Below are 15,384 nucleotides of genomic sequence, written 5' to 3'. Positions count from 1 at the left end.
GTGGCCATGGACAGCAGGAACTGCTCCGGGGCAATGAAGAGTAGTGGGAGGGACCTGGACTGAGCCTGCTAGGTAAGTAAAATAAGACATTCCCAGAAAGTGAGACCTAGTGCATCTTTTGGGTCAAAAATTAAATAAGACAGGGTCTTGTTTTCGGGGAAACACGGTAGTCACTCAAAAGAAAAAAACATGTTCATACTGCGCTATGGAAATGCCAAATTCAATCCTGTATAGTTGTGTGGAGAGTATACCAAGAATGGCATAATCGAGGAAAAACATCCTACTAAGGCCGCCTGCACACGGGCGGAAATTCCGCGGCGGGATTTCCGCCACTAAAAGCCTGCATAGGAGTGCATTACAATACGCACTCCTATGCAGACGGTCGCGCGGCAAACAAACCGCGGCATGTCCTATTTCTGTGCGGGGCTCGCAGAGCCTCGCACAGAAACGTCACTCACCCGGCCGCCAGCTCCGGTCTGCGCATGCGGGTGAGTACGCGCTCCTCCCTGCAGGCGCTGGGGTCGGGTCCCGCGGCGAGAATTCTCGCCGCCGGATCCGACCCGCCCGTCTGCAGGCGGCCTAAAGGGGGCGGAATTACTAGTCACTGAAAGGAGTCAGAGGGGGATGTCCGGAATTGTTCTGACCAACAGGCGCTGCGAAGTAAAGTACAGTTTTGGTGCTCCAACCAACATGTGCGAACATGTTTGGGCTATAACAGCAGACAACCAGCTCCAGCACTATTGTTTCTTGGACAGACAAAAAAACAAGACTCCAGGGGGGCAAAATAGCAGAAAAATAGTATCCCTGCGTAGCAGAAAAACCTCCCCTGGTCAGATGGATCCAGATATCTGTTGCACCGTGATGGGAGGTCAGAATTTGGCGCAAGCAGCAGAAATCGCTGACCCCTTTCTGTCAGGCTGGTGGAGTAGTGGTGCAGGGAAGGTTTTTTGCCCATCCTACATTCTCTGATACCTGTGGATGGAGGCCGCTATGAATTGCTGCAGCTCTGAAGGCCAAAGGAGGTCCGATCCACTACTAGATGAGGGTCTCTAATGAAGTGGCCATCCAGCGTTTACTTTACCATCTCCATACCACATACAAGCTTGACGCAATACCATAGTCTACATAGAGGACCATGCAGCATATTATCAGCTACTTCTTAGTCTATACTGGATCATTTCCTTCTCTTGTTCTTCATGTTGGAGGAATCCGTCCGGCCGCCTCGGTGTCACAGCCAGTTATAATGAAGCGCGATCCGTTTCCTGGATAGTCTGTGAAGACGGCGATGATGAGATATGATTAGTGTTATCAGATTCCCGGCGGCAGCTCCTGCGTTCATCTCCTGGAGAGCTGACAGACTGTATCTCTCATCACAGACCACACGCGTGTAGATATTTCACAGCTCATTCTAGACAATAATAGAAATGTTACGCTGATGAATCAGTTCTGGCGTCTGACATTAGAAGCAAGCCTTAACCTGTATTAAATACACAATGCAGATGCAGTCACGAATTGGCAATCCCAATTGATGGCGGCAGCCGTCTAGTGCTACGTGAGAGCCTTCTGGATCGTGACCTGCTGGGAGGGGGCTGTAGTGGCATCTAACACGCCACATTAGGTCTGTTCACATCACAAAACAGTACCTTCCAATAGGGTACAAAAATGTGGTGTGAACGTGGCCGATCGTCCGTGGATCATTGCTATGAACTATCTCACCATGGCCAGTCTTAGCTACATGTGACACATGCTGCCGGCCACCAGCTTGTAGGGGAAGCATCAAAAGATTTAGAGAATCTGGAGACATTCATGTGCACAAGAGACAAGGTTGTCGGTCAATATTGGATGCTCCAGATTTATGGGTCCTCCGGCGGCACTGCATTAAAAACCGGCATGATTCTGTAATGCAGTTCACTGCATGGACTCTGGAATACTTCCTGAGTCTAAGGACACCGTTCATAGTGCAATCCACAAATGTAAGTCAAAGATGCATCATGCAAAGAAGAAGCTATACACTACACAGTCCAGAAACTGTGGATAAAATATGGTTAGATGAGATTTCCAAATCATTGCATTCTTTACATTTTACACAGCGGCCGCACTTTTTTGGAACTCTGGTTGTAAATATAGGTATAACCACTCCTTGTAATCTGCCTGTGATGATACCGTAAGGAGATGACTTCTGAAAAGTTTGTTCTACAGAACAAGACTTGTCAGACTATTATTAGGCTTAGACATCAGTGTGCAGGGAGAAGAGGAGATGACATCACCTATTGTGAAGGGTGGATCCTGCGTTCTATATCTGTATATTAGTGTTTCCTCTCAGTGTAACCTACCTGCAATGATAATGAGATGACTGCTGAGAAGTTTTCTCTGCAGATCAGGAAATGTCATACTATTAGGCCTAGTGGTCAGTGTGAGAACTGCAGGATTTCAGGATTGCGACATCGAAAAATGTAAAAAAAAAAAATCACCAAATATTGTAAACATTTTTTACAATAAAAACATGTTTTTTACAAGAGGTCATTTTCTGATAACGCATCCCCTTTAAATCCAAGATGTGATCTGTTTTCTGGCTGTGTAACGGTTTGGCTCGCTCCTCTACACTATCGCAGTATGCGGCGTGTTATTAGTTTGGGATTGTTCCTGTCGGAGGAGATAAGATGCTCCTCGGTAGAACATCTTGTACCGCGGGTAGCTGCTGCCTGGCATCAGGGAAAGAGATAACTTCCCATCACCAGTCGTGTTGCTGGCCAGAACGTCGTGTCGAGTCTGCGTTAGCTGGGGGAGATTGATAAGGTTTCCAGTTCTGTGGCCAAGTTACTTTATCCCATCCATTGACTCTTGTTTGTATGGACGGGGTGGAATAGACCTAGGTCAGCGATTCATACAGCAACTTTCTTCTGCGCTGGTGCACACCTGTTCCCCAATTACGCAAACGTTGCACGTTTTGTGACACGGTCCGAATTCTTGAGGTCATCACAACTTTTTTTTTCCTCATCGAGAAGGGTGCAAGTTTTGGTAATACCAGGATCTTCCCACAATTCTTGGATGACCTTTTCTTATGGTAGAGCCTTAAACTTAAAGGGGTGGTCCAAGTTGTAAGTCTTTACTAAAAAGCCTTTGCCATGCAGTAAAATAACAAACTGGATATAGTCACCTGCTGTGTCCCACATCGCTGCATCGGGGCTCCCCTCTGACGTCACATTTACTGACTGACGCAGCCTATTTACAGGATGACACAGGCGCTGCAGCCAATAACAGAGCTCAGCGATCGATCACTCAGCTCTGTTATTGGCTGCAGTGCCTGGGACCTCCCCTAAACTGGGCGTAACTGCAGCCTGTAAATAAGGCAGTGGAGGACCGAGCAGTGCTGCAGTGTATCCCAGTTTGTTATTTTACTGCATGGCAAAGTCTTTTTAGTAAAAACCTACAACTTGGACCACCCCTTTAACCCCTTAGTGACGAAGCCTGTTTGCGCCTTAGTGACGGAGCCAAATTTTGGAAATCAAACATCGTTCAACGTAGCGTAACTCCGTAAAGGTTTTGCATATCCAAGTGATTCTGATATTGTTTTTTCGCCACATGCTGTACTTCATTTAGGTGGTAAAAAGAGACCGATATAATTTGTGTATATTTATTAAAAGTACCAATATTGGAAAAATTTTGAGAAAATTTTCATTTTTTTTTTACATTTTCAACTGTAATATCTCAAATATGTGCAAACATACTGTACAAATTTTTGATACGATATATATTTCCATCTGTTTACTTTATTCTGAATGCACACTTGAAAAACTTTTTTTTTTTTTTTTCCAACCGTTTAGAGGACGTACAAATTTAACATTACTTTTCAGCATTTTGAGGAACACTTTGTTTTCCTGCACCAAGGCAAGTTTGCAAAGGCTCATGAGTGTCAGAATAATAGATACCCCCCCCAAATGACCCCATTTTAAAAACTACACCTCTTAATGTATCCACTGAGGGGTGTCATGAGTATTTTGACCCCACCAGTTTTTTTTCAGGAATGAATTCAATTTAGAGGAGAAAAAATAAAATTTCATATTTTTGCAAATATGTCATTTTAAAGACATATTTTTTTCCTATAGTGCCCATGAAAATGAGGATTTACACCCCAAAATGGATACCCCCATTTCTTCCGTGTTCAGAGACATACCCATTGTGGCCCTAATCTTATGTCTGGATGCACAACGGGACCCAAATGAAAGGAGTAGTCAGTGGCTTTCAGAACATAAATTTTGCTTGAAGGCGTTTTAGGCCCCATAGCACTTTTATAGAGCTCTTGAGCGGCCAAAACCAAAGAGAACCCCCAAAAATGACCCCATTTTGAAAACTAGACCCCTTATTGAATTTATCTAGGGGTGTACTACCCATTTTGACCCCACAGTTTTTAAATGAATTCAAGCAAAGCAAAAGGAAAAAAATTGTGATTTTCGTTTTTTTGTCAATTCTGTTATTTTAAAAACAGCTTTTTTTTTTTGTACAGCACACACATGAATGAAGACTTGCACCCCAAAATGGATACCCCTGTTTCTCCCGTGTTCAGAGACATACCCATTGTGGCCCTAATCTTTTGTCTGGATGCACAACGGAGCCCAAAACGAAAGGAGTAGTTGGTGTCTTTCAGAACATAAATTTTGCTTGAAGGCGTTTTCGGCCCCATAGCACTTTTGTAGAGCTCTTGAGCGGCCAAAACCAAAGAGAATCCCCACAAGTGACCGCATTTTGAAAACTAGATCCCTTAACGAATTAATCTAGGGGTGTACTGTGTATTTTTACCCTACAATTTTTGAATAAATCTAAGCAAAGCAGTAGGAAAAAAATTACAATTTTCATTTTTTTGGCAGTTGTATCAATTTAAAAACTGTTTTTTTTGTACAGCACACAAATGAATGAAGACTTTCACCCCCAAATGGATACCCCCATTTGTCCCGTGTTCAGAACCTTACCCCTTGTGGCCCTAATCTACTTAAAGGACACATAGCTAGGCCAATAATAGAAGGAACACCCTTTGGATTTCAGGGTACAACTGAATAAATTCCAGGCCCCATTGCCCACTTATAGAGCCATTGAGCATCCAAAAACAATAAAGAACCCCCACAAATGACCCCATTTTAAAAACTAGACCCCTTAACGAATTCATCTAGGGGTGTACTGCATATTATGACCCCACAGTATTTGAATAAATCTAAGCAAAGCAGAAGGAAAAAAATTACGATTTTCATTTTTTTGGCAATTTTGTCAATTTAAAAACTTTTTTTTTGTACAGTGTACATAGGAATGAAGACGTTCACCCCAAAATGAATTCCCCCCCCCCCCCCCGTTTGTCCCGTGTTCAAAAACATACCCATTGTGGCCCTAATCTACTTACAGGAAACATGGCTAGGCCTATAATGGAGGGAACACCCGTTGGATTGCAGGGCACAACTGAATACATTCCAGGCCCCATTGCCCACTTGTACGGAATAAAAATTGACACCTTAAAAAAATCCCCACCCCCACCCCCTCCGCGCCCTTTTCGGCGTTCCCTAAATCTTAGATAAAAGTAATAATATGAACTGTGTAGTATTTCCAAAGACAGGGGTAATTACGGAGGCTGGTTGGGATGGGTACATGGGGCAATAAAACCGGGTATCCCCCCCCCTCCTCTCATGCTTTTTGGTGGTATTTTGTGACCTCAGTAGCGGATACGGGGTGTAAAAAGTGGCGCTCTGTGAGTCTCCATAAGCTTGCTGAGGTGCGGTGGTCTCACACAGAAGGCGCTCAACAAGCTGCTCCTGGAACTGCAGGAAGGCGAGCGTTCCTGGGGCTTCTTGTAAATTACGTATTACAGGTAGCGGTCTGAATAACGCCCGGCTCACACGGCCGTAGGTGGAATCCGCTTGCGGAGGCCCGCAGCAGATCCCAGCTGTGAGCCCGGCTGTGACCCTGCGCACGGCCGCGTAATGTACTGCGCATAACTGCCTACTCACACAGGCGGTCATGCGCAGTACTTTTTTTTTTTTTTGTTGTTGTTTGTATTTCCCCCACCGTCGCTTAGCGATGACATGGGTACCCGCAGCCCGTATACAACGTAGTTGCGTATGGGCTGTGGGTATATCCGCGACCACGGAGCACAATGGGCTCTATGTTGCTGATATCCGCGGTAAAATAGAACCTGTTGCGTTCTCTTTTCTGCGAGTGGATTACGCAATGCTGATCCGCTAATGTGAGCGGAATTGTGTAATCCAATGCGATTGATCTGCGTATTACCGCGGATCAGACGCACGGGAATCCGTAATTCCTATCTGGTCATGTGAGACCAGCCTAAGGTAGATCTCTACCCTTTTTTCACGGTACTGGGGACCGCTCAAGGCCACCCGTCGCTGCTCCAGGCTCTCGGTGACCGTTGGTCGCTGGGAGCAAGGAGATTTTAAGTTTCCTGGGCTCTCCGACTCCTGCGCACGTGTCCGGTGTTTTGCCGGCGGTTGCATGTGCAGAATCCGGGAAAGTTCACGGAGGAGGATCGCGTCGGGGTGTAAATATGGAGACCTCCGGTAAAGTTTCATCTCATCTCACCGATCGCATCGGTGTGGGGAGATGAACCTTCACCTTTTTTAAACTTTTACGTGATCGCCATTATCCATTTGATAACGGTGAGCACATGATCAGGAACCGCTCAACGTGGCCATCCGTGAAATCTCCAGGCTCTTGGCTAAGTTTTGTAGCCAGGAGCAGGGAGATTTTAAATTACCACAGCTTTTGCGCATGCGCCTGCCATTTTGGCGACAGGCGCGTGCGCAGAAGCTGGGGTAAGGTCCGCGGATAAATCCGCGAGCCTTAGGTACGTCATTTCATCCTCCCTCACGGATATGATCCGTGGGGGGAGATGAAACGCAAGCTTTTTTAACTTTTTTTAAACTTTTTTTTTTTTTAAACTTTTTACACTTTTTTTTAAACTTTCCATTGGATGACGGTGATCATGTCCCCAATTACATCCGTGTGCTCCTGGCTACACATGGCAGCCAGGAGCAGAGGGATTTTAAATTTCCCGGGGCTCGAGCCCCTCTGTGCACGCGCCCGACGATTGACATTGGGCGCGCATGCGCAGACGGGGACTTCGGGTCCCGGGATATCGGGGAGGACAGAGGTGAGTATTTTCACCTCCCCTCATGGATCCGATCCATGAGGGGAAGTGAAACTTAACTTTTTTAAAAAACTTTTTTAACTTTTTCGCGATCGCCGCGATCGCGTGCCCGGGGACCACTCACAGCGGTCCCCAGTAACACCTCCTGGTTCCCGGCTACCTTCAGGAGCCGGGAGCCAGAAGATTTTAAATCTGCCGGGGGCTCCAGGTCTTCTGCGCATGCGCGTGACGTCATTGTCTGGCGCGCATGCGCAGAAGGCCGGCGGCGGGTCCGGGAGGACCAGATCCGCGGGCGACACCGCGGACAAGCCGGGTGAGTATTTTCAGCTGCCCTGATGAATCCGATCCATCAGGGCAGCTGAATATCTGACTTTTTAACCACTTTTATTTACTTTATCGTGATCGCAATGCCGGAGGTGACTGCCCGCATCCTGGGATGACAGCTCCATGCTGTCGGCTACCTGCGGGCACCGACAGCATGGAGCTGTCATGTCCTCAGGCAAGTGGGCATTAATCCTAAAAGGATGCATAAAACTACGTCCTTTAGGATTAAAGCCCATTTGCTGGGGACGTAGTTTCCTGATGGGGCCGTCGTTAAGGGGTTAAGTAATAGCAGCATTTTACTGTCAGCTGATTTTATTGAGGAAAAAAAAAGCGAATTATTACACGCTGATCAGCTAAAAAATTTTACTTCCATACAGCGTCCCGTTTACAGGAAGTCTGACAGGCATTTCTGTTGCTCTCCTCTAGTTCTTCTTTTTCTCCCTTTGAAGGGAATGTGAAACCAAGATTAGAACTAGTAAAACTATGAAAGACGATAGGGGGAACTGGGGTCAGGACTAGAAATGAGCAGGGGAGAGTGAGAGAGATCTCTCACTCTCTTTGCCCCCTTCCCCCGCTGCCGCCCACCGGTCACCCCTGCCGGCCCCCCGAGCACGCTCAGAGGAGAAGGCAGTTACTCGAGATGAGCAAAGCTCGCTCGAGTAACTGACCTTACCGAGCATGCTCGCTCATTTCTAGTCAGGACTTTGGTTTCCGACATATGTTCCGTCCCACACGTTCCTTCTGCTTGTTTTCTATCCCATATTGAGTACTCTGGGTAGTCCAGGTCTAGCCAGGCACACACACCATGGTTGCCAAGTTTTTAGGAATAACTCTCATTTGTAATAGCAGCATTTTAAAGGGCCATGCCGGTGAATTTTTTTAACCTTCATTCATTATGTAGCTATCCCTCCAGTATCTATGATTGAGCCCGTGTTACCGGGGACATACAGCGGCCTTACAAACTTAGAACAATCGCTTATGTGAATTAACCCATTCAAATGAATTGTTTTTTTTTTCCCCGTTCGAGATCCAGCCATCTTGGAATTGGACAGAACTCGTACGGGAAACTTGCCCATGTGAATACCCCCATAGGCCTTATTCACACAGGGGAATGAGATTGCAATCTTTGATAAACTGACAGATTTTCTTTTTTTTTCTCCATGCGGTTTTGCTTTTTCCCCATACTGGTGTCATTCGTTATTTCCTTGCATTAAAAAAGGTTTCTAGTTGTTTGCTTTTCATATTCGCATCATGTGAGTGCAGTCCGTTTTTGTAACGCACCCATTGATTGGATTGGGCGATTCTCATCCGAAAATGGAACAAAGAAAGGACTCGCTGCATATTTTTTCTACTCAGACTTTCGATCTGAGTAAAAAAAAAAAACCTCATGTGAATAGAGCCATTGGAATAAATCTAGTCTATTTCCATGCGAGTTCATTCTTATGTGACTATGCCCTAACTGTGAGGGTGTCATCAGCCACTCAACATACTGTAGGAACCCCACCACTGCATATCCCATAGCATCCACAGATCTACACCTTTCACATCACAGGCCTCTCCCCAGCCAAGCCAGGATCCTACGGCACACCGATGAGGGGCAAAAATCCCGAAACGGCTGTCTGTGTATGGGTTTTGGCTTGGTTTTCAATTCCCAATCCTTGTTCTAAAGACTTGTTTAAAGGGTCTGACATTGATTTGCAGGAATGCTGCCATCCAAAATGTGGCGCTGCAGATGTATTGTTCCATCTGCCTTATTTGCATATATTTCCCAGAGAGCATGCATGGCCTTATAAGTCTGCTCACTCACCTCCTAGGTGCTCTCCCTAAGGAGAGATAATAACCTTCCCAACAAAAGTCACTAAAACAGAGCAGACAATTCTCAAAAATCGTGCCGTTAGATATACTCGAATGCTCATCTAAAAAGCCCTATTGAAATCAATGGAGGCGGTTTACACGGAGTTTCAAACGCCACGCTAAACGCTTTAAAAATGTCCCATGTAAGAGCGGCCTTAATTAGGTTAAGTGGGGACACTGGTGACCCTTGTGGATTTGACTGGTATATGATATTTAACCCTTAAAATAATGTATAGTGGGGGGGTTACAGCTTTCTATCCCTGCGATCAATCATCTATGGCCTCTTCCAATCTTTGCTTACTGCAGGAGAAGATGAGAGGAGGCCATTACTCTCTGCTCAGTGGGCAGCACATCGATCGGGAGCACATGAGAGACCCGCATAGTTCTGGGCTGCCGGTGATAACTAGGTGTGAGGTCGGAGGTGCCGCGACTCCTCAGTAATGCCGCCATCCCTCATACTGTAAATCCCATTTATCTTACTTTCTGGAGCTGCACAATATATTTAATCTTTTATGCATTATCAATGAAAAGTTCCAGAGTCGGAAAGAAGAATGTATCTGATCTACAGATGTAAGTGCCATCTATCGATCTGTAAGTGCAGGTGGACGGCGACAAACAGGACTGAAGGTCAACTGGAATGAATTCAGTCTGTGCAACCATGACATCTCTTGCAAGTAATTACAATTAATCTCAGAGCAGCAGAATGTATAACTCTGAGGGCTAAACGCCTTTACTTCTCTCTGTGATCAGGCCCTTCGTGCACCAGGTGCCCTTGTCTTTTGATTACTGTCTTACTGTGCTATTGAGCGACATGGCCACTTCTCTTCTATGGGACGCTCTCTGACTTTGCAGCTGATCACTGCCCCAAGATGCTCTATGTCGAGGCCGCAATGACATTGTTCATCCCTCGTGACTCCAGGATTCCTCTCTGGCTTTTCCTGTCCCTCTGAGCTCCACAAAGCGTCTCACACGGGCAGTAACTAACTTGACTCGCCACCTCCCACTTCCAAAACCTCTTCCCCAGATACCACCGCTATCGATCTATTATGGTCATTTTATTAGACGCCCCATCTAGTAGTGCGTCAGGCCTCCTTTTATCTTCAGAACTGCAGTGTTTCATCGCAGTACATATTCCGATTGGTGTTGCAGAATATCGGCCCCTGCGGACAGGAAGCTTCTTGTAGTTGCTGTACATTAGATGGTGGTGCTGACATGTTCTGACCGGCTGACAGGAACGGGTCATCAATTCATGCTACTTGTGCTAAATTCTTACCTCCCATCAGCACGGTGCAACAGATATCTGGATCCATTTGACCAGGGGATGTTTTTCCGCTGCTCAGTGATATAATTTTGCTCTTTTGCCCACTGGAGTCTCGTCTTTCTGTTTCTCTTACATACAATGGTGCTGGAGCTGGTCGTCTGCTTTTATATGCCAATCGCGCTAAGGAATGGCGAGTTGTGTGTTCATACACGTTAGTTGCAGCAGCAGCGTTATATTCGGCTGCTCCTGACTGCGGCATCTATTAGTCAGAATGATTCCTGACATCCTCCTCTGACCCCTTTCAGTAATGAGTTGTTTCCAGCCAAAGGATCTTCAGATTTTCCCATCTAATGTGGATCCAAAATGAAACTGATCCACGAAAAACTTGTCATGTGATGCTGCACTCCGGGTTCACGGGGAGAATTTCCATACAGGGAAGCTCCAATCGTGAGAGGGCCAGATCTCTACTAAAGTGACCGTTCAGTGTATATATATTATGTTAAGCACTACCCTCCTCACCCGAGCAGTACCAAGTTGTCTCAAATAGTAGAACCCCTTGAAATCCTCACTATGAGATCAGTTACTTTGGGATAAAATGTATCACTGAGTTGAGAGTCCTGAATCTAAGAAGGCAAAGTTCAGCTGAGTTGTTATCCTAACATTGTTTCAGCTTTCTGCCCCTCTAAGGAAGTGCAGTGTGAAGTATTTATGAGGGCCCTCGGCACTTCTAGCGCTTCTAGTATAGCGAATATCCAGATATGAGACCTAACTGTAGTACCTTGTATGTTTTCCCCCCTTTCCAGCCCGGCGTGAAGCTGCATTATGTAGAGATGGGAAGCGGGCCGGTCATCTGCCTGTGTCATGGCTTTCCAGAGAGCTGGTATTCATGGAGGTTCCAGGTAAGCTTCATGTGGCCCTACAGCCTTTGTATAAAGGTTCAGAGTACATGGCCTGGTTTAAAGTAACACTATTTACATTATAAGGCCTAAGGCACAAGTCGCTGTGCCAGCCGAGTCTGCAATGGACTAGACTCAGACAGCACACGGACTTGTAGTAGTCAGCATATGCAACATGTACCATTCTGATCCGATCTGTGGATGGAACTCCCCATTGAAGTAAATGGGGATGGACTTAAAACGGATACCATTCAGATGCTGTCCGTGTTATGTCCGTAGTTCATGGGTCATTTGTAAGAACTGCTAGAATAAATGGGGCCTTTTTTTCTAACTTTGACACACTAAATTAGAAAATTCAGTGCAAACAGATATAATATGGATGTACGTGGATTAAAATCAGTTCGTTTTTCATAGGCAAAAATAGTACATGCTCATCTGAATAAGCCTTAAAGGGGTTTTTCAAGACTTAACTATCTATGACCTATCCTCAAGATAGGTCATCAATAGCTGATCGGTGGGAGTTTTCTGTTCGAGAGTCACGCCAATTAGTTGTTCGTTCGCCCCGTTGTCATTACACAGAGAGCAAGAAGCAGGCAGATTGGGTTGATATTGCAATGAATTTGATGGGAGATGCGCCTCCAACACCAGCCTGGGCCACTGCAGTATGGATAGAGCGGTCTGCTTCCAGCTTTGTCCTCTATAACAACAGGTATGGTGAGTAGTTGAAAGGTGGGAGTCCCGAGTGGCAAACACCCACCAATCAAATATTAATGACCTATCCTGAAGAAATCAGTAGAAAAAGCCGCAGAGAGCCCCTGAAATACAAAGCTCAAAAATTAACCTCACTCTGAGGGTGCATTCACACGAACGTATATCGGCTCGGTTTTCACGCCGAGCCGATATACGTTGTCCTCGGGTGCAGAGGGGGGAGGATGGAAGAGCCAGGGCCAGGAACTGAGGCTCCCGCCCCCTCTCTGCCTCCTCTCCGCCCCTCTGCACTATTTCCAATGGAGAGGCGGGACGGGGGCGGGGTCAATTAATGGACTTTAGCCCCGCCCCATCCCGCCTCCTCTCACTGCAAATAGTGCAGAGGGGCGGAGAGGAGGCAGAGAGGGGGCGGGAGCCTCAGTTTCTGGCCCTGGCTCTTCCATCCTCCCCCTCTGCACCCGAGGACAACGTATATCGGCTCGGCGTGAAAACCGAGCCGATATACGTTCGTGTGAATGCACCCTGACTGTGGAATTTGTTTTAAGGAAAAGACAAATACATCATTTTTTGCCATAATCTTCCTACTCTTCAATACACCTTGTCCATCTGTCAACAAGCTTTCGTATTCCCTCATTACATGATTTTTTTAGGCTGATCTGCAAGTCACGAATGCACCGCCGTCTTCAGCTCATCAGATGTAAATCTTCATCCTCCTAAGGCTTCTTTCAGGGGACCAACCAGGTGGTAGTCTGATGGGGCAAGATCAGGACTATAGGCGGGAGGCTTTAACACTTCAAAACAAAGTTTTAGGAGAGTGACAGTAAGGGCAGCTGTGTGTGGACAGGCATTGTCATGCAGCAACACAACACCCTTGGATTAGCAGTCCTTTGCTTTGTGTTTGAATTTTAGGCTTCAGCTCTTCAGTGAACATCTCTGTGTAATGAGCACTGTTGATTGTTGGCCCTTTGACCTGATGATGATCCAATGGAAATCCCAGAAAACTATAAGTATCAATTTTCCAGCTGATGGTTGACGTTTTTCAACTTTTTCTTCCTTGGAAGTTGAGAATTTTCTATACCATTCTCTCAGGCTTGTAGTGATAGATCCATATCTCGCCAACATACAGAATTAATTATTGCACACTGCTTTTTTTCTTGTGCAAATCACAAGTGGAGCAGCCATTTATTCTTACACTGTAGTCACAAATGAACTGACATAACACGTTCAAACCCATACAGCAGTGGCTGGGAAGACGGCGACCTAGAATAAAGTGTTGATAAGATAGTGTGGACAACGGAAGCTTTATTATAACTGGAGTGAGGACAATGTTTGACTCCCTCTCGTATTTGTGATTTATAAGACTCTGCAGAATTCTGAAGAGTTTTTTTTACAGTTCGCATTTCTTTTTACTCTGTTAATCACTTTACCCCCATTTTATACCTCTAAGAGGCGCTTCCTGCAGGCTCACAACACTTCAAAAAAAAAGGTTATGATGTACATAGTGTTAGTGAAATGAAGCTTAGCCAACTCAAAGGCCTACGGAGGGCGCTCTGCTGCTCTAGATGAGACAAAATTCAGACAATGGCCACTTCAGATGATGTCATTTATGGGGAAAAAAAACATTTTGGTAAAGTTTCTAATAGGTGGCGCTGTAGATATGCAAATCACGCTATAAATATTCAATACGTCTCCTTGGTTTTCAGCATGCTCTCCATTCACTAAATCATGTTTTCACCACTGAACACAATGAGTCCAGATTTAAAATGCTGTTCTTCAGATGTGACATTGTTGCAGGTCTGTAGACCGAATCCGCTACGGCACCACCTATTGGCAACTTTTTTTCTAAAGTTTTTTTATTAGAAATCGTGAGCGCATTGTCTGAAGTGTCTGTTTTCTAAATTTCGTCTCATGTGGAGCAGCAGAACACCTTCCAGAGGCCTCTGAGTTGGGGAAATTTAGTGACTCTAACCCCGTACTTGTGTCTATTTTGCTTCAAGTTGCCTGCCCTGGCTGCTGCTGGCTACAGAGTTATAGCCCTGGACATGAAGGGCTATGGGGATTCATCGTCTCCACCTGGTAAGTATGTCATCCAAAGGCTTCTACAAAATGACATTTTTACTTTTGCATTTCATCAAACAAGTAAAAAAAATGTCTAAGTGTCTAATAATGTACAAGGTAAGTGAACGTTAGAGCAAGTACCATCTCTCATGACTTCCCCGGTTGCACCTGGGCCCGGGAGACTTAGGGGGCCCATAAGGCCTCTCCTCTCAAAATAGGGAGCCGATGAATAAAACATTATAGTTGGGGGCCCTCTTACAGGTTTTGCATTGGGGCCCAGGAGCTTCACATTACACCTCTGAAACCAACTTTACAATGTGAAGATCTAAACAGGGATCTGTGATATTGTGACAATAGATCAGTAGACCTGCAATCAGGCTAAGAAACTAGTCATTAATATGGGCACAAAATATGCCTGTGTTACTTGTCTGAAAGCGGCCCACAGCTATGCTACTTGTCTGGCTGCATGACTTCTCATTGAGTGTCTGTGTGTACTGAAGTGGCCATAAAGAAAATTGTCTGATTTACTAGACACGGCTTCTCTGAGCTACACAAGATTGTTTTAGTGATCTCCCACCCCAGTAACAGAAAGCATGAAAAGAACCGGCAATTGCATATCTATGGGTAAGAAAAAAAATAGACAAAGGAGCAACAGAAGAGAGACCAAGAGTTCATGTAGTGAACAGCAATCGAACTTAACTACCACAGATTATTGATGGCCGACTCTATTATCTAAAATAGCCCATTTAATAAAAAGTGTAATATATTTTGTTCCAGACATAGAAGAATATTCCCAACAAGAACTGTGCCAGGTATGTCAAGGTGTTTATAGTCAGTGGGAGCAAAGTGGAGAGATCAACAGTCTTTTTACCAGGTGTCCAAAATAATAACCTAAAATAATTGGAGCTGAGACTTCATGCCCCCCTATGTAGAAGAATAAAGCTTTTTTTAATACTGCCTCCTATGTACAAGAATATAACTGCTATAATACTGCCCCCTATGTACAAGAATATAACTGCTATAATACTGCCCCCTATGTACAAGAATATAACTACTATAATACTGCCCCCTATGTGCAAGAATATAACTACTATAATACTGCCCCCTATGTGCAAGAATATAACTACTATAATACTGCC

At 45.3% G+C, this 15,384-nt stretch overlaps 1 protein-coding gene across 1 annotated transcript in view; it reads left to right on the top strand.

Moving 5' to 3' along the window:
- The window catches only part of EPHX2 (epoxide hydrolase 2), a 72,563-nt gene that overhangs the window by 15,052 nt on the left and 42,127 nt on the right, over window positions 1-15,384 (top strand). Inside the window, exons 7-9 of the mRNA XM_066594743.1 lie at window positions 11,387-11,482; window positions 14,185-14,263; window positions 15,023-15,057. Coding sequence (XP_066450840.1) covers window positions 11,387-11,482; window positions 14,185-14,263; window positions 15,023-15,057 — 210 coding nt within the window. The remainder of the gene's footprint in view (window positions 1-11,386; window positions 11,483-14,184; window positions 14,264-15,022; window positions 15,058-15,384) is intronic.

This window comes from Eleutherodactylus coqui, chromosome 1 (genome assembly GCF_035609145.1).
Source record: "Eleutherodactylus coqui strain aEleCoq1 chromosome 1, aEleCoq1.hap1, whole genome shotgun sequence".
Lineage (NCBI taxonomy): Eukaryota > Metazoa > Chordata > Amphibia > Anura > Eleutherodactylidae > Eleutherodactylus > Eleutherodactylus coqui.
This window is presented reverse-complemented; position numbering and strand designations above follow the sequence as displayed.